This window comes from Lampetra fluviatilis, chromosome 22 (genome assembly GCF_964198595.1).
Source record: "Lampetra fluviatilis chromosome 22, kcLamFluv1.1, whole genome shotgun sequence".
In the NCBI taxonomy this organism is placed as follows: domain Eukaryota; kingdom Metazoa; phylum Chordata; class Hyperoartia; order Petromyzontiformes; family Petromyzontidae; genus Lampetra; species Lampetra fluviatilis.
In genome coordinates this window covers 12,005,688-12,028,082 of record NC_136296.1, presented here as the reverse complement: position 1 = coordinate 12,028,082, position 22,395 = coordinate 12,005,688, and the positions used below count along the sequence as shown (strand labels likewise).

Below are 22,395 nucleotides of genomic sequence, written 5' to 3'. Positions count from 1 at the left end.
GGGAGCGTCCGGAACACCCGCCGCTGTTCCGGGATCAGTTTTTTCCACCCAGCCAACATCCATCTTGCCTTGTTTTGTCCTCGTGATACTGCGGTGGCGGCGGTGATGATGTGTTTATAGGGACACGGGCTCAGACTTTATACTTTCACCCGGCAAGCCACCCCCATTAAGCTGGGGGAGCTGCTGTTGCCGGGCGAATTTGGGTTCAGAGGTGAGCCGGGTGACGGTGGAGGCTTGTCCTGCTGCACGTGATGCTGGCTACCCACCCTCTGGTGTGCCTTGCCGACCTTAATAGGTGCTCGCTAACAGCACTTGCCCTAACAGTCTGTTACAGGCTACACGGGTGGAGGGGGATCTTGTCTGCGTCGAGTGCAACAATTGCAGGGTGCGTCTTACTTTCCAGAGCGTTTTTGTAATCGAGAGAATCCGGTAGCTGAGATTATCGGAGCGATGCACACGCGCGCACGCTCGCTGGAGGACTCTGCCCAGTGCCACTCGCCCTTCGTTAATCTCTCTCCTTGATCGACAAAAAAAACATTTCCGCTGTAAACACGAGAAACGAGAGCGGCGAGCGGGAGGGGGAGAGTCGCCTTCAAGTCCCGGGGTGGCGACGAGGAGGAGCGGCGGGATGCAACACGCGAGTCGGAGTCGGCCGACACGAGCCAACCAGCCACCAGGACGAACGCGAGGCCGACCTGCCACGACCAGCCAGTGGCGTTGCCTGGTTGGCACGGCTCCTGGTGGGAGAATTGAAAAAGGGCCACCTGCCCAGTCCCCCGCCCCCCAGCCTTGTCCGTGTCCCGGCACCCGTGCCCCTCCAGCCCAACCCATGGACTCCGGTGCAGTTGCACCGCCGGCACACTCGACAGCCGCCCCTAACACGGCCCGACTCTCGCGTCGGCCACCAATACTACCACGTCCAGCCCGAACCGTGAAGCATGACCCACCGACTGCTGGTATGGAGCCGCCTCGCTGAGCTCAACTCTGACCTCGCCTCTGGTGCTGTGACAGCGTCCCCTCCATCCCACCTCTCCCTCCAGCAACCCTCGCTCGTGGTGCTCACTCTGCTCTCGCGCTTTCTCCAGCGAGTGTCAAAACGGTTGGCGACAGGCCGACGACCCTCCAGGTAGCAGTAACTCTGGGCGGGGAGTGTTTACCTCCACGCGGGGATTTCACGTGTGGCCACTGACATTTACAAGGGGGCTGGCTCCTGTTTATTTCAGACAGGTTGGTCCATAAAGGGTTCGAGAGATCCATGGATTTGCGTAGATTTACATGGAGACCCATAGACCAACTTAGATTTACATACGAGGCCTATAGACTTATACAATCATAGACTTACAGAGAGACCCATGTACTTTAACGGATTGTCAGAGAGACCCATATACTCGCATAGACCGAGATCAGAAAACATCTCTGTTACAGATAAAACTCGTGTTTGACACTGAACCCCCGTTCATGGAAACCCACGGCTCATGTGGACCAAGCATTTACATGGACCGACAGCAGATCACAATCCTGGCAGTTACGAGCCTTAAGTTCGATTCCCACCACCCACTCGGATCGTCACGCACAATGCTGTCCCGGTAGGCGATCTGGAAAATGTAAATACCAACCCAGCCCACGACATCCAGGACACCGCTGGCGATGGCTGCGGCTACGACTCGCCACTTGCCGACTACCAGCTGATACATTGAGCCGTGATGATTACTCTTGAAGAATATTTACGCTGAGATACAGAAAGAGCAACACAAGCAGGTTAATGACGTCACCAGCTCGACCCGTGCAGTAGAATGACCCTCGACTAAGCAACGAATCTCAACATCTTTTTTTTGCCACCGAGGGAAAGAGGTGGGGGTGGGGTGGGGGTGTCGAGGTGGTGAGGCTTTTGCATGATCGCCGAGGGATGTTTGTGCGCTCTGCGGCGGTGATCGGTGGGGGGTGGTGGTGGTCGCGAAAGGGTGGTGGGGGGGGGCAGCAGCAGCTCTGCTCGGGCCTGATAAGCGTTCGGCAGATGCTGTGGCTCTGCCCGGCGTGGCCGCACGCCGCCCGATAACGATCAGCGGTGGTAGAGCGGAGATCTGGATGGAAGGAGACGCAGCGGTGGGAGCGGTGGTCGTGTGCGTCGGGGGGCTACGCTCCCTGTGACGCGTGCGTGCTTCCAAAGATGCCGCCGCTGCCGCTGCTGCTGCTGCCACAATGCCGATGCGATGGGTCAGCCGCGCCGCACTGGACTTGCGATCCAGAGGTCGCCGGTTCGACTCGATCTCCCGGCAAGGCATGTGGGACAAATTCGGGCACGTTTCTGAAATCACACGTGTTTCCCTGACCCGCCTCTGTCCAACCCAGCCGTTACGAATGGGTTACACCATAGGTAGCCCACCTATGATGGGCAGGGTCGCGTGTGGGTATGCCCACCTCTTCCAAGACTGTATGGTCAGCGTGGAAGAGTAGGCCAATCGCCTCTAGAGCCCCATTGACTGGAGGCCCTTCCGCCAGCAGTGGCACGAGCTGGCAATTGCAGGGGTCCCGCCTCTACCTGCGTGACGGGTGTCTTGTCATTAATAATCCACCGGATCACTCGCAGAGGAGTACACCCCGATGTGCGGATGTTAGAGAGCTACTGCTGAAATCCGTGTACGTGACATCTGGTCCACGAGGTAGGGGTGAGTATCTGCATCCCCCACACCCCGGCAAAGGTGAGTAATGTTCATCACGCGGGAACCTGAGAGTGAAATTCATAAATCTGAAGTGTATCCAATTCCAAGTGCTAAACCCAAACCTCGTGGTTTTTGTGTGTGTGTAGCTTATTGGCGACCAGGCTGAGACCATCACAGCAATATACTTGAGACACCTGTGTAGATTTTACGAGACCCTCTGCGACGTGAAGGGAATTGGCCAAACGTCCCAGTGTAGTCGGTAGGGCCCTATGGCGTGTGCAGTGTTTAGCTTCCCAACGAGGATACGTTATTAAACTCGTCACACTGCACCGCCACTCCACGGGGTTCGCTCGTGGAGAGAGAGGAGGGGGTGGGAGGACGAATCAGAGGCGCGAGGAGGAACCACAGCGAGCAGGAAGCCAGCAGCAAGGCGGTGAGTCGGTGCCAAATCCCTCTCTCCAAGCTCTGCAGTCCTCTATATATGTACAAATATATTCGCTGCCAATTATTGAGTGTTTATACATGTTGGAGGCAACCAGAGCACGCGCAGCAAACCCACGCGTGCGAGGGTGCAATACTCGATCCCATACAGATGATGCAGGTGGAGTTCCACATTTTTTGCTGTACCGCCTTTCCCTGGCGAGCCATGTGTAGGGACACCTCCTCGACGCGCACGGGAAGAAGGGGAGTTTCACACCATTGTGTGTGTTGGTGTTCCATCAACCCTCGCTATTGCCTCCACATCGCTGGATCACAGCAGCCACCACCACCACTACAGCCCGGATCAAGTCGACGTTTCATATTTCTCGGCTGATTGAGTTTTTGCGAAAACAACTAAAGTGGGTTTTTATTTTGAGCGGACACGGTGTCAAACGCCCTCCATGAGTTCCAAATGTGGGACAAAACTACGACCACGTCAACAATAGTAATGTGGTTTTTTTTGTTGGTGTTGCGAAATCGTAGCTGACCGACACGCGTGTGCGTGCGTGTGTGTGTGCGTGTTTTGTTGAGGCCTCAGTAAAAAAAGAACTATGTGTATCCACACGGATTGCGACCCCCTGTTTATAGAAGGAGGAAACTGGGGGTTGTTGATGTTGGTAGTGGTGGTGGGGTTTTTTCTTAACAAACAGGGAAGTTGTTGGGAATTAGAAACGTCGCTGGCTCAGCTCTGCTCAGACAGAGATGTCAGATGTCGTGGCCCAAATATTGTACCACAAGCAAAAAAGGAATATACTTGGTCTAATCAAAGACAAATACAAAGATCCCCCGTATAGCCTTTAACAGACTTTGGGACAAGTGCCGTTAGTGAGTAGCACCTATGAAGGACGGCAACGGGGCACGAGAGGATGGTGTGACCAGCCTCACGCCCGGCCGCCTTTGTCTCCCCAGTGTTGATATTCACACACCACACCAGGCGCTGAGACTGAATCGCCCGAAGGGAGGTCCAGCAGAGGTTGGGATAACCGGCCACTCATGTTGCCCGCAGGCAGCAATGACGCGAGGCCGCCGGGCTCGTGATTCTTTGACCATACTTCACCACGCCGGTCCATGCGGGTTTGGGGGAGGGAGGGGGAGGCGGGAAGCAAGTATGTTTACGCGTTCAAAAATAAGCAGGACTTTAATTTCCGCCAATGTGACATGTTACCGTTGGCTCTCGCCGTGTGCCGTAGCAAGGCGCGAGGCTGTTACGATGTCTCCAGAGCAGTGGTTCTTAACTGTAAAATTAATTAGAATGTTAATAACTACACAGCGTTTGATGAAACCATGTGAGACTAGGCTCTAAAGAAAGCTGTCTCGGGTGTGGACCAATCCATTTCAAGGACAGTGCATACATGATCAGAGTTATGTTTTTTGTTTGCATTCCGACTGCAGGTATTGTGGTCAATGCAAACATGACTCCTTGTAAAAAAGGTGTCAGTTTTGTTGCCAGATAAAAGGGTAAAAAACCAACTATCATATTTTGCTACTGGCAAATGAGGTTCCAATGGTGAAAGTAAGTTGTACTTACGTGCCCGTTCTCAATTTATGTTTGCGATTATTTACCTTCTAAAACCAAATCTGGCCATGCCTCGCACCCCCAGAAAGGGCATCTCGCGACCCCAGGGGCTGCAGCGTGCTGCCCGGGTTAGGAAGAAGCAGCAGCAGCAGCACTGCTCTCGAACGATCGAGCACGCCTCCTCCTCCTGCTCCTGCTCCACAGAGACGAAGAGGAGACGGGACGACGTGGGGATGAGTGGGGGTTGAGTTGGGGAGACGCGAGGGAAGGAGGGGAGAGACCCCTTCAACTCCACGCGTGTGTCTTGTGCGTGAGTGCGCGTGTCACAGTATTCGGGGGGTGCGGTGGCGCTGCGCTACGAACCCGACGACCCGAGTTCGATTCCAGCTCACGAATGCTGTATCTGAACCACTCCTGGGCTTTCCTTCGGTCGACTCGGTCTCAGATGAGTACCTGGAGCGATGTGTAAACATCGCCACGAGAGAGACTAAGACGGCAGGATGTGGTGCGCTGGCTACCAACCGCCACGAGGCCACCAGCAGTGGTTTGTTGTGTGTGTGCTGTATGCATGTATCTGTGTGTGTGTGTGTCCATGTATCTGTGTGTGTATCTGTGTGTGTGTGAGCTGTGTGTGTATGTGTGTATCTGTGTGTGTATATGTGTGTATCAGTGTGTGTATCTGTGTGTGTGTGAGCTGTGTGCGTGAGCTGTGTGTATCTGTGTGTGTGTATCTGTGTGTGCATGTATCTGTGTGTGTATCTGCGTGTATCTGCGTGTGTGTGTCCATGTATTTGTGTGTATCTGTGTGTGTGTATCTGTGTGTGCGTATCTGTGTGCGTATCTGTGTGTATATCTCTGTGTGTGTATCTGTGTATGTATCTGTGTGTTTGTATATGTGTGTGTGTATCTGTGTGTGTGTGTATCTGTGTGTGTGTATGTGTGAGCTGTGTGTGTGTATCTGTGTGTGTGTATCTGTGTATGTATCTGTGTGTGTGTAGCTGTGTGTGTGTATCTGTGTGTGTATCTCTGTGTGTGTATCTATGTGTGTATCTGTGTGTGTATCTGTGTGTGTGTGTGTGAGCTGTGTGAACTCTGCAAGCTGCGTGACTCGCCAGGACAAAGGTCCCCGGCCACTCCCCGCGTGGACCGAGTCGGGTGCCGTCTGAAGCGACGCGGAGCGGGCAGCAGCAGCAGCAGGGCAGCGCACCCCAAGTTCGCGCACAGCACTCTCGTCAATCCACTGCTGGATGAGGGCCTCCCCACACACACCGTGCGGGTCGTGGTGGGAGGTGGGGGGGGGTATTTGGACATCTAATGGACATCTTTGAAACATCTATGAAAAAGAGCTTTATAGCTCATCGGATTTCTCCAGCATAAAAAATATATGATTTGACCATACTTCACCATGCGTGTTTTTTTTTTATTTGAAGTCAGTGGCACACTGAACATCAAACGAGGGAATAAACATCACACACAACACACGTGGCCACCCACGACCCTATATGTGCATCACGCCTTCCTTGCAAGCTGAACCCAGACCCCCCCCCCTCTCTACAAGGCCACACTCGCTTATTTTATTGACGTCCCCTATTTGACCAGGCGGAGCGCCGTTGAGATTCTTTATCTGCGCTCCCCTAGCCCAATCTCACCGAAGCCAAGTGGGGGGGTTGGTGGGTCTGCTTTGGATGGGTGAGCCCACTCACACCGCAGGCTTGCCACGTGGGTTGCGGGATTTTGTGTCCGCGGACCCCACGTGGGAGCCGGCCACGTGGGTCTCCCGGCTCTCTCGTGGGAGCCACCTGGCGCACAGGGGGAGGGGGGGAGGGAGGTGGGGGGGCACCCCGTACGGGGGAGGGGGAGGATAGGCGACATCAATATTTACCCAGCTGCGCACACCGAGTGTGTCAGAGTGCGTGTGAGAGCGAAGGTGTGAGTGTGTCAGTGTGTGAGTGTGTGTGAGAGCGTGCGAGGGTGAAGGTGTGAGTCTGTCAATGCGACTGTGTTTTGGTGACTCTAAGATTGTGAGTCAGTGAGTGTGGCACACACTCACACGTGTTTCCACGCACACTGACGAACAACAAAGATTCCCCGTATAGCCTTTACATACTTTTTCGGGCAAGTGCTCTTAGCGAGCACACGAGAGGGGGGGGGGGGGGAGCGCAGCACCACGCCCGACCGCCTTTGTTTCCCCGGTGCCGATGTTTACTACACTCCGCGTCAGGTACGCATGTGAGGCTGAGTCGACCAAGGGGAGGTCCCAGGACCGGTTTGGATAATTGTCACTGGTGTTGGTCACCGTGAAGCGGGAATCGAACCGGGGTGGTCAGGTTTGTAGCGCAGCGCGCTAACCACTACACTACCGCCCCCGACACCACCACAAAGACAAAGATCCCCCGTATAGCCTGTAACAGACTTTCGGGGCAAGTGCTGTTAGCGAGCACCTATGAACGCCGGCACGGCACACGAGGGGGTGGGTGGCCAGAACCACGCCCGGCCGCCTTTGCCTCCCCATACACCATCACACACACACCACCACCACACACACGTACTCACAGACACCCACGCACACTTTGCCGTGTTTGGCAAACACTTGAAGGCTACTCACAAACGCATGCATGCGAGCACGATGCCGCCCTCTGTGCCTGCCCCCGTCTGAAGATCGATTGCGAGTTATTCGTGGCCTCTGCACGAACCTCCTCCAATGTCGAACGCATGCGTACAATAAACCCGTCACGTAGGAACATGTACGGTCATGATCAATACATCAATTGGTACGTTAATCGATTAAGTGATTAATTAGCTAATTGGTTATCAGGGAAATCCCCATGAGGGTCAAGAATGACACAATATTTTCAAGGCTCCCGCATTCTATTGCAAGGCGGTCAGTCGGAGGTTCGCGTGCCCTTGTTTGGATGAATAAATAAGTGGCTTATTGAATGAATGAATGAAGAGTCAATTAGCGAATGAAAGGGTGGAGCGGTGGTGGTAGTGGCTCCATATTAGAAGTGTTTTTGGGTTAGATCGCGTAAATATATAAATGTGTCGTTAAAACCCGCCACCACCCGACACAGCCAACTAGTAAGGGTTGTCGGGTGGTGGCGGGTTTAACGACACATTTATATATTTACGCGATCTAACCCAAAAAAAACGTATCGATGATATTGGTCGCGAAAGCCTCCTGCGTGTTAAATTGGTCGTGGCTTAGGGCACATGCGCCACTAACCAGGGCGACCCGAGTTCAATTCTCGGCCGCGGCTTCAATATCAGTGGCGAGCGCCGTCTGGAACGCTCCTGGCTCAGCCCCTTCACTCGCGCGCCCTGACCGGCGCGGTGAAGTATGACCGAGTAGCAAACCCGCCGGTGGAGAGAGGGTGGTTGGGACCCAGGGCCGCATCAGGTATCGCTCGCCCACCCGATGGTGAGCCGTGGCCGAGCGTCTGATTGACGCGTGGCAAGCGTTTGCTGGGAGCTGTTGGGCAAACGGGGTTTAAAATTGCTGTCTCCCTGACATACCTAGTCTTCACCTGAGGACGGCTGCTTGCGTTGTGGCCGAAACGTCGTGAGAATTATTTTGTAATGTTTTATTTTATTATTTTATTATTTCCATTCTACGTGACTTTACCGAAAGAACCAAGAAGATGAAACGGGGTTTTGTTGAGTCGCGTTCATTGATTGGGATAACCAAGAGCTGCATCGTCCACCCCTCCACCCCTCCGACTGGCAGACGACATGTTCCAGTGCTCGGTCGGAGCTGCGTTCACTTTGTCGTACGGTTCCCTGAGGCTAAGGGACACCGCGCCGTAGGGGACTTTGTTTGCGACCACGGGGCTAGACTATGCAACACGGCAAGGAGGAGGAGGAGCAGGGTTAGATTCCCAACCCGGGCTCATTTTTCCGCGGACTTGTGTCCGTTCTCGCCCTGTTTTGCGTTCATTTACTCCGGGTTCTTCGGTTGCCTCCTCCTGCCGTAGCTAAACGAACCTCCCCCCCCACCCCCCCATACAATGTAAGCGGCATTAACCAAACAACGCCGAGAACGTCACCTGCAAATGACACGGTTGGGATTATGCGCGATGGAAACATCGCGCCCGACTGTAAAAACTTGGCAGGACCCGACACTTTGCGCTCCTATCGTGTTTGTGTTTGTTTGTTCTAACATTCTGCCCCCGTGTTCCAGACTGGACATCTGTGAAAAGGCGCTTTACAGCTCATCAGATTCCTCCTGCAGTGTAAATAAAGATTCTGATTTAAAAAAAAAGCATCGAGACTCTGCATTGTTGTTCTAGTTGTTGTTGTAGTTGTTGTTGTTGTTGTTGTTGTCGTCGTTGTTGTTGTCGTAGTAAAATTCAATTTCCATGGTTGTCCTCGGCTCAGTGGCTCGGTCTTGGGGGAGGTCCGCTCCCAAGGTTGCTGCTTCACTGCACCCTTCCTGGGGGGTGGGAGAGGCGGCCAGGGGTGGCGATGGGTGAGGAGGAGAGGGTAGCGGGGGGGGGGATTAAAGGGGGTGACGGAGAGAGCAGCGGGTGAGGGGTTGGGCTTGTGCTGAGTGGAGGGGGCAGGCAGTGATGATGGTGGGGGGAGAGCGCATGGATGGGTGAGGGGTACACACGTCGAGATGGGGATGGTGTGTGTGCGTGTTTCTCTTTGTGGGTGTTGGCCACCCCACCCCCTCGTGTGCCGTGCCGGCCTTCATAGCTGCTCGCTAATCGCACTTGCCCCAACAGTCTGTTGAGGCTATACGGAAGATCTTTGTCTTTTGTGTTTTAGTTTTTTTGTGGGGAGCGGTAGTGCAGCGGTTAGCGGCAATGCGCTGCTAACCTGATCACACAAATTACGATTCCCGCTCATTGTAAATGTTGCGGGTTTACTCTCCAACACACCGGTGTGCTGTGCTCGTAACTAATTGGCACTTTTTGTTTACGTGACAACCTTTACTGTGTCGTTAAAACCCGCCACCACCCGACACAGCCAACTAGTAAGGGTTGTCGGGTGGCGGCGGGTTTAACGACACATTTATATTTACGCGATCTAACCCAACAAAAAATCTTTATTACGGATATTACAGATAACATATAGGTCAGCCTCAAATGAGTGCCTGCTGCCATGTTGTCACCACTGGGGAGACAAAGGCGGCCGGGCGTGGTGCTCTCACACCCACGGCCCGGCGCTTTCATTGGTGCTCGCGAACAGCACTTGCCCGAAAAAAGTCTGCTAAGGCTACACGGGGTAGGGTGAGTGGGGCGGGGGGTCTCTTTGTCTCGTGATACAAACAAGCGGGCAGGTAGCGTGCATCCTGGTTCTGGTTAAACATTGTCAGGAGCAATAATATTCGTGGCGAGCAGGAGGCTCGACAAAGGCGCGTGCTCACGCGGCGCGGCTCGGTTAACGTTTAACGCGGAAGAGGGAGGGGGGGGGGTGACCGGGCAATCATTTAAATTGCATTCACACCACCGGCCTCGAACGACAACAATAATAGTGATAATACTGCCGGTTGAAACTCGTGTTACAACGACTTGACACACTTCTCTTGAGATGGCACTTTATTGAAGACACGTCCACTTGACATCAGGCGGAGACCTCCACTGCAACAGCCCCGAGTCTCCAGCGCATCTCCCCCTTTTATACCGGCACGAGGCCACGCCCCCCTTCTCGATCATTCTCGCTGACTCAGGACGCTCGCTCCACCGGCAGACTCCACTGTCCTCCGTCACCTGACCACGCTCCCTTCTCGAACATTCCCGTAGCCACCAGTCCCTTCGCACTCACAACTGACTCCCCTGTTATTTCCTCCCGTAGCCACCAGTCCCTTCGCACTCACAACTGACTCCCCTGTCATTACCTCCCGTAGCCACCAGTCCCTTCGCACTCACAACTGATACCCAGAGAAAACCCCACGCGTGCGAGGGAGGAACACTCTATCCCACACCGACGGAAACAGGCGGAGTCCACACTGGCGAGCCAGAGCAGGGCAACCTAATCGACGCCCAGGGGGAGGGAGTTGCGTGAAATCTGTGTGTGATCCACCAACCCTCCTGGAGTGAGTCGACCTAGGGGAGGCCCAGGACCGGTTCAGACAATCGTCACCGATTTGGGCCGTGAGCGGGAATCGGGTTGCCAGGTTCATAGCGCAGCGTAGCGCTAACCGCTACACTACCGCTCCCCACTTGACACACACAGAGAGACACACACACACATCACGACCACCCGGTGAGTGAGTGGCATACAGTCATGAGGTTTAACGCCTCGACGCAGCCGGCGGTCACCATTGCATTCCACAGACCGAGCAGAGTCCAGAGGCTGTCGTGGTTCTCCCGATTATAAGACGCTCCCGAAAGTAAGACGCATCACGCATTGGTTCGCGGTTTCAATACGGTTCATCAAATCTGATCTTTGTCTCTCACAGAGACAAAGATCCTCTGTATAGCCTGAACAGACTGTTGGGGCAAGTGCTGTGAGCGAGCACCTGTGAAGGCCGGCACGGCACACGAGGGGGTGGGTGGCCAGCACCACGCCCGGCCGCCTTTGTCTCCCTAGCGGCGATGTTTGCACACCGCACCAGGTACTCATTTGAGGCTGAGTCGACCTAGGGGAGGCTCAGAATCGGTTCAGATAATCGTCACTGGTGGTGTTGGCCGTGAGCGGGAATCGAACTCGGGTGGCCAGGTTCGTAGCGCAGCGCACTACCGCTCTCTGTCACACTCACACACCCATCGGATTATAGCTCAATGCATTCGTGAACAACATCGCCCTACAGGAAACAAAGATGCATAACAGGCGACGTTTCGGGCAATGCGCCTTCTTGGTACATTACGCAACACATTGTGTCACGCGTGTTTGTGTTGCTGCTGTGGCAGTGGTGCACAAACAAACAACAACAACAACCACCACCACTCGCTCACCGCTGTGACCCTCACTGGGGGAAGAGGCGGCGTGCCGGACGGACAATGGCTGTGAAGAACGATCATGGACATCGGCGTACGGATTCATAATAATTATTATTATTAGACGCACACACAACGATTGCTGTAAATCAAGTGGTCTTCTACCCCCCGTGTCGAATCCCGTTTCAAACGAGACACCCTCTTGCCTGACCCAACATGGTTCTGAGTGGTAAATGTTTGACTAATGTATGACTATACTCTTTGGTTCTGTCGGTAAAGTCACGTTCCTTTCATTGGCTACCATAGTCTGATGAGCTCCCCCCTCCCTCTCCCTCCCCCCTCAACTCGCTTTTAAGGGATTACATCTTGAATCATTGCCTCACTTGATACAGCTAATCTGGCTGTGACGGTCCCACCTGATGACGGAGACTTGTGTTGCCTCCGAAACGTCGTGATTTTTGTTTTTATTTTATTTTATTTTACTTTCTACGTGACTTTACCGAAAAAAACCTAAGAAGATCACGTAGGTTATAAAATAAATTAAATCACGACGTCAGGTGGGACAACCACAGCAAGAAACAATTGCTGTGGTTTTCCCACCTGACGACGGACGCTCGTGTTGTGATTTAATTAACTTTATTTTCTACCTACGTGACTTTACCGAAAGAACCAAAGAGTATGGATCCCTGCAGTCACGAAAACTTAAAATCTAAATGTACGACTAATGAACATCAGTATTTTAACCAATTGTCCATTTCGTGAGGTCTCCTTACCAGCGAAGTAACTGCACGCGTCACGTAATTTGCTCGTCCGAGCTGGTTGCTCTTGGAAAACAAAATAGTTTACTATCAATGCGTTTAGAAAGGTGTTCTATATCGTTATAGGTCACCATATGGATGTAAATGTTCTCGTAGTTATCTTATATGGGCAAATTCACACGCGCTTATTCACCAATGACTCTCGCGCACGATATAATTTCACACGTTTATAAATCACCCTCGCGTTACCCCCCCCACTACCACCACCACCCACCGGGACATTGCCACGTGTGCCCCCCAGGAGGGTAACAGCGCACCACCTTGGGCTGAGAACCACTGCTTTAAAGGGCAGGTGCGGAGCGAGCGCGCGTGCCACGAGCCAGGCCATCACGGGACCACCCCCAGCCTCCCGGCCACGTGGCGTGATGCGCACACCACGTGGGCCGTGCCCGACTTCACCCCCTGCAGCCAGAGCCCCCACCCCCCCTCTCTCCCTTCCACACCCCCACGGGTAGAGGCGCAGCCCTGCAATTGCTATCCCTCACCGCACTTCTGGAGGAAGAGGGGCTGTGGGCTAGAGACAGCCAGCTTCTCTCTCTCTCGAGCGTTGTTTTGGTCTGCTTCCTGCAGGCTGATTAGACGTCTTTGAAGAAGTATTCATATGATTCCAAGTGGGAGTACCCACGCTCTACCCCACCACACGCGACTCACCGATCATAGACTCACTGTGGCGTAAGCCATTTCAACTGCTGGGCCCACGGGGAGGGAGGGAGTTGGGATTTAAGAAACGTCCCCCACCCCCATTGTTCCCAAGTGCCGCGCCGGGAGATCGAGTCGGAGCGGCGAGCTCCGCGCTGCTGACCACTACGCCCACAGCCTCTTGACCCCCAAACCACTCCGTGTTGGGGTCAACAAATGCGATCCCCCGCCGCACCGCTAACACCACCACCGCACCACGTGGTGCTCCTGGTATCAGCAGTGAAACTGAAGACGTGTATGTTTAGATGGGAATGTATTTAGGGGTTGGTTTTAGGTTGGGGAGGGGGGGGGGTTTCTCAGCTGGTGAATCGCTCTCCCACCAATTATCTCCTCCAATTTTTACGAGACATTACACTCACTCACTCTCAGTGTGCCTTCTTACTGAGCACTATGGGTAACAGAATATATCACAAATTCCCTTCTGTGTCCCGACATGAAGGTGAAATATGTTTTGGCCCATCAGCCTGTTGGCGTTCGAGACCAATACTATCGACGCAGCATTTGTTCAAAAGCCAGCAAACGCTGGGGCGGCTTCGGCCCTTGTGGGTATCATCAGGAGTCAGGCTTGCGAAAGCAATGCCGGCACATTCCGTGTAATTTTGTCAGCCTAGATTTGTTGTTTTTCTTATAATAAATAAATCGCGTAAGAATATGAATTCCTGCAGTCACGAAAGCTTTAAGTCAAAATAAATCACGGTCGGTGAGCACGGCTCCAAAATGCCAAGCGGCAAGCAACAGACAGCCAACACTGCACGGTGCACTGCAGCCTACGCGAATGCTTATTACGTAATAATGCTATTATATGGTGTTGCATTCAACTAGGACCCTGGCATATATAAACGTCCGGTAATTCACCACCAGCATTGCAAGCCTGACACTGCCGATGAGACGCCGCGTGTCGAAACCGGGTCCGGAGTCGTGCGCTGATTTGAAGCAAGACTGCTGAAAGGTATGCGGTCCCAGAAGACCGTGTGACTGATGCGATGTGTAAAAAACGATTGCATGTTGTTGTGCGGAGGGGTATGGCTTCGTTGAGTCCCGGGTGTGCCGCGGTGTTTTCGGAATCGTAGAAAAGAACCTCAAGGTCCAAACCCCCATCGCTCTCCAAAGCAGCCGTCAGCCCTCACCCCCCGGCCCTCCCAACTCGCATGCACAGGTGGGCAAACACACATGGAGGAGGAGACACACGCAGAGACACACAAAGAGACACGGGGACACTCACACACAGCCACAGACACACACACAGAGACACGGAGACACTCACACACAGTCATTGAGACAGAGACGCGGACACACTCACACAGCCACAGAGACACGGAGACACTCACACACAGCCACTGAGACACACAGAGACACAGACATACAGACACGGGCACACTTACACAGACACACTCACACACACTTACACAGACACTCACACACCCAGCCACAGACACTCACACACCCAGCCACAGACACTCACACACCCAGCCACAGACACACTCACACACACTTACACAGACACACACACAGACACACTCACACACACAGACACACACTCACACACACAAAAACACTCGCGCAGTTGGGAAAATTCTTGTCACGGATTTTGGCAGCGCCACTTTGATTTCCTTGTTTTCGGTGAGATCAGAACGAGCAACGGGGTTCGTCAATTAAATTATCTATCAGCCACCACGCATCCCCACGCACCCATTCAGTCGCTGGTTCGGTGTAGCCGCGAAGTTCGGGCCATCTCGAAAACGTGAGTGGGTGCAGCGGAATACCAAGAAAACCGAAGCAAAATGTTGAAAAGCACTGGGCTCAGACAGGCCCCAACATCCGCGGCCTGCCGGAGGAGCCAGCGCCTCGGCGTTTTTCCCGACCCGCACGACAGGAGGAAGAGACGAGGACGAGCAAGATCAGCGGGTGACATGTTCGTGATGGGAGGGGAGAGGGTGGGCTGCAGGAGGCAAATTTGTTGGGCGATGGCCAGAGAGACGAGTGGACTTTCTTACCCCATAATGCAGGTTTTTGCTGCACAGTGCTGCACACGCACACATAACAACAACAAAAACGTTTAACACGTAGGAGGCTTTCGCGACCAATATCATCCATAATTGAAGTTTGTTTGGGGCTAGATCGCGTAAATATATAAATGTGTCGTTAAACCCGCCACCACCCGTCACAGTCAATTAGTAAGGTTTGTCACGTAAACAGAACATGCCAATTCGTTACTGGTACAGCAACACCGGTGTGTTGGAGAGCAAACCCACAGCATTTAGTTTAACACGTAGGCTTTCGCGAGCAATAGTATTCATAATAAAGGTTTTTGGGTTAGATCGCGTAAGTATAAACGTGTCGTAGCCCTCCACCACCCGATATAGCCAATTAGTAAGGGATTTGTCACGTAAACATAACCAAATTAGTGACTACTTCAACCCACCGGTGTGTTGGAGAGTAAATTCACAACGTTTACAATCTGAGTAGTACGACGTTTCGCTGGTAATTACATCGGGCCATTTGCCAGAATACTCAGGCAAATCGAACCCAAAACCTTAATTATGAACCACAACATTGACATGGCTTTGCTCTCCAACACACTGAAGTGTTGGAGAAAAAATCGGCAACATTTACAATCTGAGTTCTATATTCTTAGGTTTTTTCGGTAAAGTCACGTAGATAAAAAATATAAATAAATAAAAGTAAAATAAAAATAAAATAAAAATCACGACGTTTCGGAGGCAACACAAGCTTCCGTCTTCAGGTGGAACCGTCACAGCAGTTGTGCTGTGACGGTTCCACGTAAGCTTGTGTTGCCTCCGAAACGTCGTGATTTTTATAAAAAAATTATATTTTTATTTCACTTTTATTAATTTTCATTTTATTTTTTATCTACGTGACTTTACCGAAAAAAACCTAAGCATATGAATCCTTGCAGTCACGAAAGCTTCAAATCTAGAATCTGAGTTCTGACCCCATGCTGCCACCTTTTGGCGACGCAGAGCAGCACGGAACGCCGTAGTGACAAACTCCGCGGCTAATTACAATGATAATTATTAGTGGCGGGTTGCTGTTCCTGTTGTGGGATCTGAGATGTTGGTGAAGTTGGTGGTGGAAATGATGGTTTTCCGCGTTGTCGTGCAGTGGCTGCGAGATGTGAGGGGGGGTTGAATCCAGAGGTGTGGACTCGAGTCATGTGACTTGGACTCGAGTCAGACTCGAGTCATGAATTTGATGACTTGCGACTCGACTTGGACTTGCATAACAATGACTTTGTCCCACCTCTGGTTGAATCGTCCTCTTTGTTGACGACGCAAACTCGGCGGCCGCGCTGATTGCGTTGAAGAGCATTTTTCGGTAAAGTCACGTAGGTAGAAAATAAAATAAAATGAATAGAAGTAATCATAGAAATAAAATAATAAATCACGACGTTTCGGAGGCAACACAAGTCTCCGTAATCAGGCCTCACTTGAGACAGTAAATCTAGCTGTGACGGTCCCACCTGATGACGGAGACTTGTGTTGCCTCCGAAACGTCGTGATTTATTACTTTATTTCTATTAATATTTATATTTTTATTATTTATTTTATTTCTTTTAACCTACGCGACTTTACCGAAAAAACCTAAGAGTATGAATCCTTGCAGTCACGAAAGCTTCACATCTAGAATTGTGTTGAAGAGTTCACGGCGAGGAGAAACGTTTGTCTGGAAGGTTTGCAGGGCTGTTTGTGGGCGGTGGTGGTGGATTTTGAGTAGGCGGTCGAAGGTTGCGGGTTCAAGGTTTGAGGGCCTTGAGCACTGTGCGGCTTTGATAGCCCTGTGGGTGTTGGGGAAGGGGCCGTCCATAAATGACGTCACGCGATTTTGAACGATTTTTAACCCCCCACCCCATCGTCACACGGCGTCACAAAAAGTCAGATCCCCCCTCAAATATGACGTCACAAAACTCTGCCCCCCCCCCCCCCAAAAATATTAAACATGCTTCAAATCGCTTTAAACAATTATCATTTTAGTGCGTATTTAATGTGCCGCTGCACTCTGATGTTGTAGGAGAAAACATTTATTAAAAAGTCTATTAAATGAAGCAGAACGTGTTTTCTATATTTATTTAATTGCGCATTTTGATTTGAAGTCACATTTCTCAACCCCCCCTCGTCACAAATGTCTGACCCCACCCCCCTAGGTGCGTGACGTCATTTATGGACGGCCCCTGTGGGTGTTGGGGAATACAAAAGTGATTGATCCTCGAGTGAAATGGGCGGAAATAAAAACTGGGACCACGCCGTTGGCAGCAAATACAATTTAACAAAATGCGTGCTTGAAGCAAGCGGGGAGTGGAATTAGTGGGCGATCGTGAGTGGAGGAGAGATACATTCCACCACTTCATCGAAACACACGCGCCTCCGAATAGCGCTGTTGGCTACGTACGGCGCAAAAGAAGTTCACCATACAAAGACAAATAACCCCCCTATTATAGCCTTAACAGACTGCAAGGGCAAGTGCTGTTAGCGAGCACCTATGAAGGCCGGCACGGCACACGAGGGGGGGGGGGGTGACCAACACCACGCCTGGCCGCCTTTGTCTGCCCCCAGTGGCGATGTTTCCACATCGCACCAGGTACTCGTTTGAGGCTGAGTCGACCAGGGGAGACACCATACACAAGTACACGCGCACACCAATTAATAAACATCTCGACACGAACTCAAACGATGAGGACGAACTCGTCCAGACGTGGCGAGTGGCGTGGGTTATGGGTTATAGGATATGGGTTATTGGATATAGGATATGGGTTATGGGATATAGGATATGGGTTATGATATGTAGGATATGGGTTATGAGATATGGGTTATGAGTTATAGAATACGGTTGATGGGATTTAGGATATGGGTTATGAGATGTAGGATATGGATTATAGGATATGGGATGAGTTATAGAATACGATTAATGGGATTTAGGATATGGGTTATGAGTTATAGAATACGGGTTATGGGATTTAGGATATGGGTTATGAGATGTAGGATATGGATTATAGGAAATGGGTTCGAATCCTCACGCTCGGAGTTGTTTTGTTTCCCACCCCCTTGGCGGCTAAATGTCATGAATATTCATGATATTCATGACATTTACGATGTACATGACATTTATTACATTTATGCAGCCAAACTGTGGTGATTGGCGGCTGTAAACCGATGTCTAATGAACGTGTGTGTGCGCGTGACATTTTCCGGTTGTGTAAATTCGAGTGTCCACCAATCGGCACCCGATCTTTGCCCTGTCCCTTCTTGCCAACAGAGGGAGCGGAAAGACTGGGAAAGATTTCAGGTCATCACCGTCGAATGTTGTGGTTACGGCGGTAAGTACATAGCGACCCCTAGTGGCCTGATGGTGAGCGTGCACGCAATTTAAAGTTGCCGTGACTCAAGTGAAGACTACGGTTGTGTCGGCCCTCACACTGATGTCTTGTCGGCAGAGCCGGCCCAGCCACTAAGCGACCCTTGCAATTGCAAAGGGCCCCGTGGCCAACAGAGGGCCCCCTAGAGTCACTGCTAGCTTAGTGGGTGAAAAAATCATACATCAAAGGGGCCTCCAACCAAATTTTGCTTAGGGCCCCCAAAGGTCTAGGGCCGGTTCTGCTTGTCGGCGACAATGGCCACCCCCCGGCTCTGAAAATTAGTGAAGAACGCTGCTGTAAATCCACACTGTGGTTGTGTGTGGTTGAACACACTGTGGTTGAATACACTCGGAAAGAACACGCACTGTGTGTGTGTCAAACCACACACAACCACACCGCGTGTATTCTCCACGGTCCTCGAACTCGAGACATCTTCTTCCGACCCTGTTGTCCCACCCGGGGTCGGTGGGGAGGTCCCCTTTCTGAGCCTCTCGACATTCTTCTATCCGTCGCCGTCCTCCCCGCGTGCTCCCGCTGCGTCCTCGCTGACAACTTCTCCTCCTCGGGTCTCCCACCCCCCGACTGCCCGTGTCGTCCTGCTCTCTGTTCTTGCTCGAAGTCCCTTCCGTCGGTGCCGTCTCAACTCGTCCTCTCTCTCTCTCCCCATCATCGACTCGTCCTCTCTCTCTCTTTTTTTTTATTATTATTTTTCTTTACGATCAGTGGAAACAAGAAGATGCTCGGTGTATTCGGCACTTTGCTTCGTTCATCATTTCGTAATAAAAATTTTTTTTTACATTTTTAAACTCTGTTTTATGTAAAGCCCCACCTCTCGCTCGCTCTCTCTCTCGTTCTGCACGCAGCCCTTCTCGCAGGCCGACAGCCTCCGACAGGTAGCTCATATCTCCATGCAGAGCTCTCCGTCATCTGCCACCGAGCACACGGCCTCCTCCATCGCCCACTGCTCCTTGAAGGCCTTTCTCTTCCTTCCCATCATCGACTCGTCCTCTCTCTCTCTCTCCCCATCATCGCTCGCAACGGAGATGTGGCAGCGACCCCGCGTGCATCTCGGCGTCCTCACCTCCGCGCGGCGAGACAAACACTCGGCGAGACGCTCTCGAGTCTGCTTTATATTTATTTATTTTGCGGTTAATATGACGAGCAGATATCACGGACGCACGGTTATCAGGATTTCTCTGGACGCAATGCTCTTGGTTACGTATATATGTGTGGATCGTGTCGGTGCAGTGTGCCCCGTGGTTAGTCGGACGTGGGGCAACCCCCCGGCATTGCGGTTAAGAGCTGTGCAAATAGCGCGTTAAAGTGTGCGGTTAATAAAGCTGCAGCCGAATCTCTGAATAATGCGTAAACAATCATTGCGTGCTAACGGTGGCGTGGCCTTATTGGCATGGGCCCTGGTGCAAAAGATGAAAGGGGGGGGGGGGGGGGGGCGATGGCATTGCAGTTGCACCGCCTGCACACTCGATAGCTACACCACTGGCTTCACCGTCAGAGCGTGGGCAGCCCCAGTCTGACTTGGTGGCCTTCGTCTGGCTCTGCGAGCCTTGGTGATTCGCGTCTCAAATCCAGTGGTGTAGTTGTTGAGCCATGGATCCCGATGCAGTTGCACCGCCTGCACACTTGAGAGCGATGCCACAGGCTCAACAACACAATTCAACACCGCGTCTCCAGTCACGGACTACTACTGTATATGCACCGCTAAGGTTTAACGGGAGCGGGAATTGAAATCAAAGGAACGTTCAACGCGTTGAAGTATTGCTAACACATCGCTAGCTGGTGACCGCTGTGTGTGTAACCCCAGTGCGGCCTCCGCTCACTGAGCCTCCGGTTCAATCCCAGTTCCTCCCCCTTACTTGACGGTAGCATTTTCTCTGAAACAACAAAAAGCGCACATACGCACACACACAATGGAAATCTGAATCCTATTTGCAGAGCGCACATTTAAAGTCACGAAACAAAGGCCGATGTTCAGCCTCTGTCCCATACGCGGCTTTAACGAAGGCTTCCCCATGCTCTTGATTAGTCAGGTGGGGTCGTTTGACCATACTTCACCGTGCTGGTCGGGACGGGTTTGATGAATGGGACGTGAGGCATAGGAGCAGTTTTGGACGACTCAGCATTGACGTGGACCTCGGCCAGGAGTCGAACTCTGGTTGACAGGTGACATTGATCCCTGAGTAGCAACCATAGGTGGTGGCAGTGGGGGAGGGGGGCATTTCCCCCCCAACTTAGTAGACTGTGGGGGGGGGGGGGTTAATCAAGAGACGATAGCCCCACAAACAACCCTTGTGGGCCTCGAGGGAGGAGAGGAGCTCATTGAATTAAATGTAACGATAATGTGTGAAATAACAGCTTGCATGCAAATATCACTGACAGCGGGTCTCTAAAGTGCAAAAGCAGTTTCACTCGCAGGGACGCTGCAGCCGCCAAGGGGGTGACGAACAAAACAACTCCGAGGGTGGGGATCCTATAATCCATATCCCATATTCTATAATCCATATCCTACATCTCATAACCCATAACCTATATGCCATAACCTGTACTCTATAACTCATTACCCATATGCTATAACCCACATCCTATATCCCATAACCCATATCCTATAACCCATAACCCATATCCTATATGCCATATCTCATATCCTATAAATCATAACCTATATCCCTTATCCTATAAGCCTGGTCAACTAGACCATCTCATTCTATCCCTTCCATGACGGCTCCTCCAAGCAAAATATTCTGTCACGGCATCACCTCGGCCCTGCCCCCCCCTCCCCCACCCTCTCACACCCCTCTCTGACCAGGATGGTAAAGTACGGTCAAGAGGGACTTCCCTGACGGGCGCGTACCCGCTGGCGCGTTCCTGGTACTGGCGGAGTGCCCGCTCCACCACGGTGCGGATGAAGTTGGGGTCGTCCCAGCGCAGCGAGCCCGGCACGGAGAAGGTGACGGGCTCCTGGGAGTCGTACAGGCGCACGCTCACCGCCGTGTCCGGTGGCCCCGCTGCGCCCTCGCCGCCGCCATCCTCGCGGCTCAGCACCTGCAGGAGGCCCGGGGGGTGAGGGGGGGTGAGGGGGGGTGAGGGGGGGCGAGGAGGGGTGGGGGCTCACGACGATGGGCGACGGGCAACGGTTGGGGCAGTCGCCGGATAGCAGACACAGACGAAGGCCGACGACTCTCGTCTTCGTGCGGTGCCCCGACCTGCAGCAGGCCCGTCCCCTGAACCGACGCGGCGCGACCGAAGCGGTGCTTACGCTGAGAAACTGCGGTGCCCCTCCGGTTTTGGGTTGAACTGTGTCGGTAGCAGACCCATGGGGATGGGAGCGATGTCCCCACCCGCTTTCCACCATTGAGATGACGACAGTGGGTATCTCGTTGAGATTTACCAGGGGGGAGATTCGTTGTTTCATTAATGCGAGGCCCTCATTTATACACACCGATAGGAGCCGCAAGGAGCGGTGAACTGAACCACTTTCATTTTTCAGAAGCGACCTGGCCACAAATGACAGCTCAGTGGGCATCCATTGCAACCAAATGCTCCACCACGCGTGACGTTGATTCCAAACGCGTGGGGGGGAAAACCGGGGGACCCGCAGAAAAATCCTCGCGGCCGCGGTGAGAACACGCAATCTCCAAATGTACAGCAGGCGTCAGGTTCGGGATGGAACCCACGACTTCCTGCACACCAGGCGAGGGAGATAACATCTCGCCACCGTGCGGTGTGAGTTGGGAGAGGGAGCGGAACTGGGGCGGGGGGTGTGGGTCGCCAGGGGTCAGGGAGTGGTGGGGGGAGGGAGAGGCGACCTCACCGCAGAGGTCGCAACCGGGTACCCGATACCCGTACCCTACCCGATACCCGGCTACCCGTACCCGGCCGGGTACGGGTACCCGTTTGCGATCCTGGTGCGGTCGGGTACGGGTAGGCCGTGAGTCACCGGTGAGTCACCGTT

General features: G+C 52.7%; 1 protein-coding gene across 4 annotated transcripts in view; it reads right to left on the bottom strand.

Annotated features, from left to right (window-relative positions):
- Positions 1-19,542: 19,542 nt before the first annotated feature.
- Positions 19,543-22,395, bottom strand: part of CLU (clusterin) — a 184,685-nt gene continuing 181,832 nt past the window's right edge. For all 4 annotated transcript variants that reach the window (XM_078866488.1, XM_078866491.1, XM_078866492.1 and 1 more), the window contains 2 exons: positions 21,295-21,485; positions 19,543-20,317 (listed from right to left, as the gene is read on the bottom strand). In XM_078866488.1, coding sequence (XP_078722614.1) covers positions 20,296-20,317; positions 21,295-21,485 — 213 coding nt within the window. In that variant the 3' untranslated portion in view covers positions 19,543-20,295. The remainder of the gene's footprint in view (positions 20,318-21,294; positions 21,486-22,395) is intronic.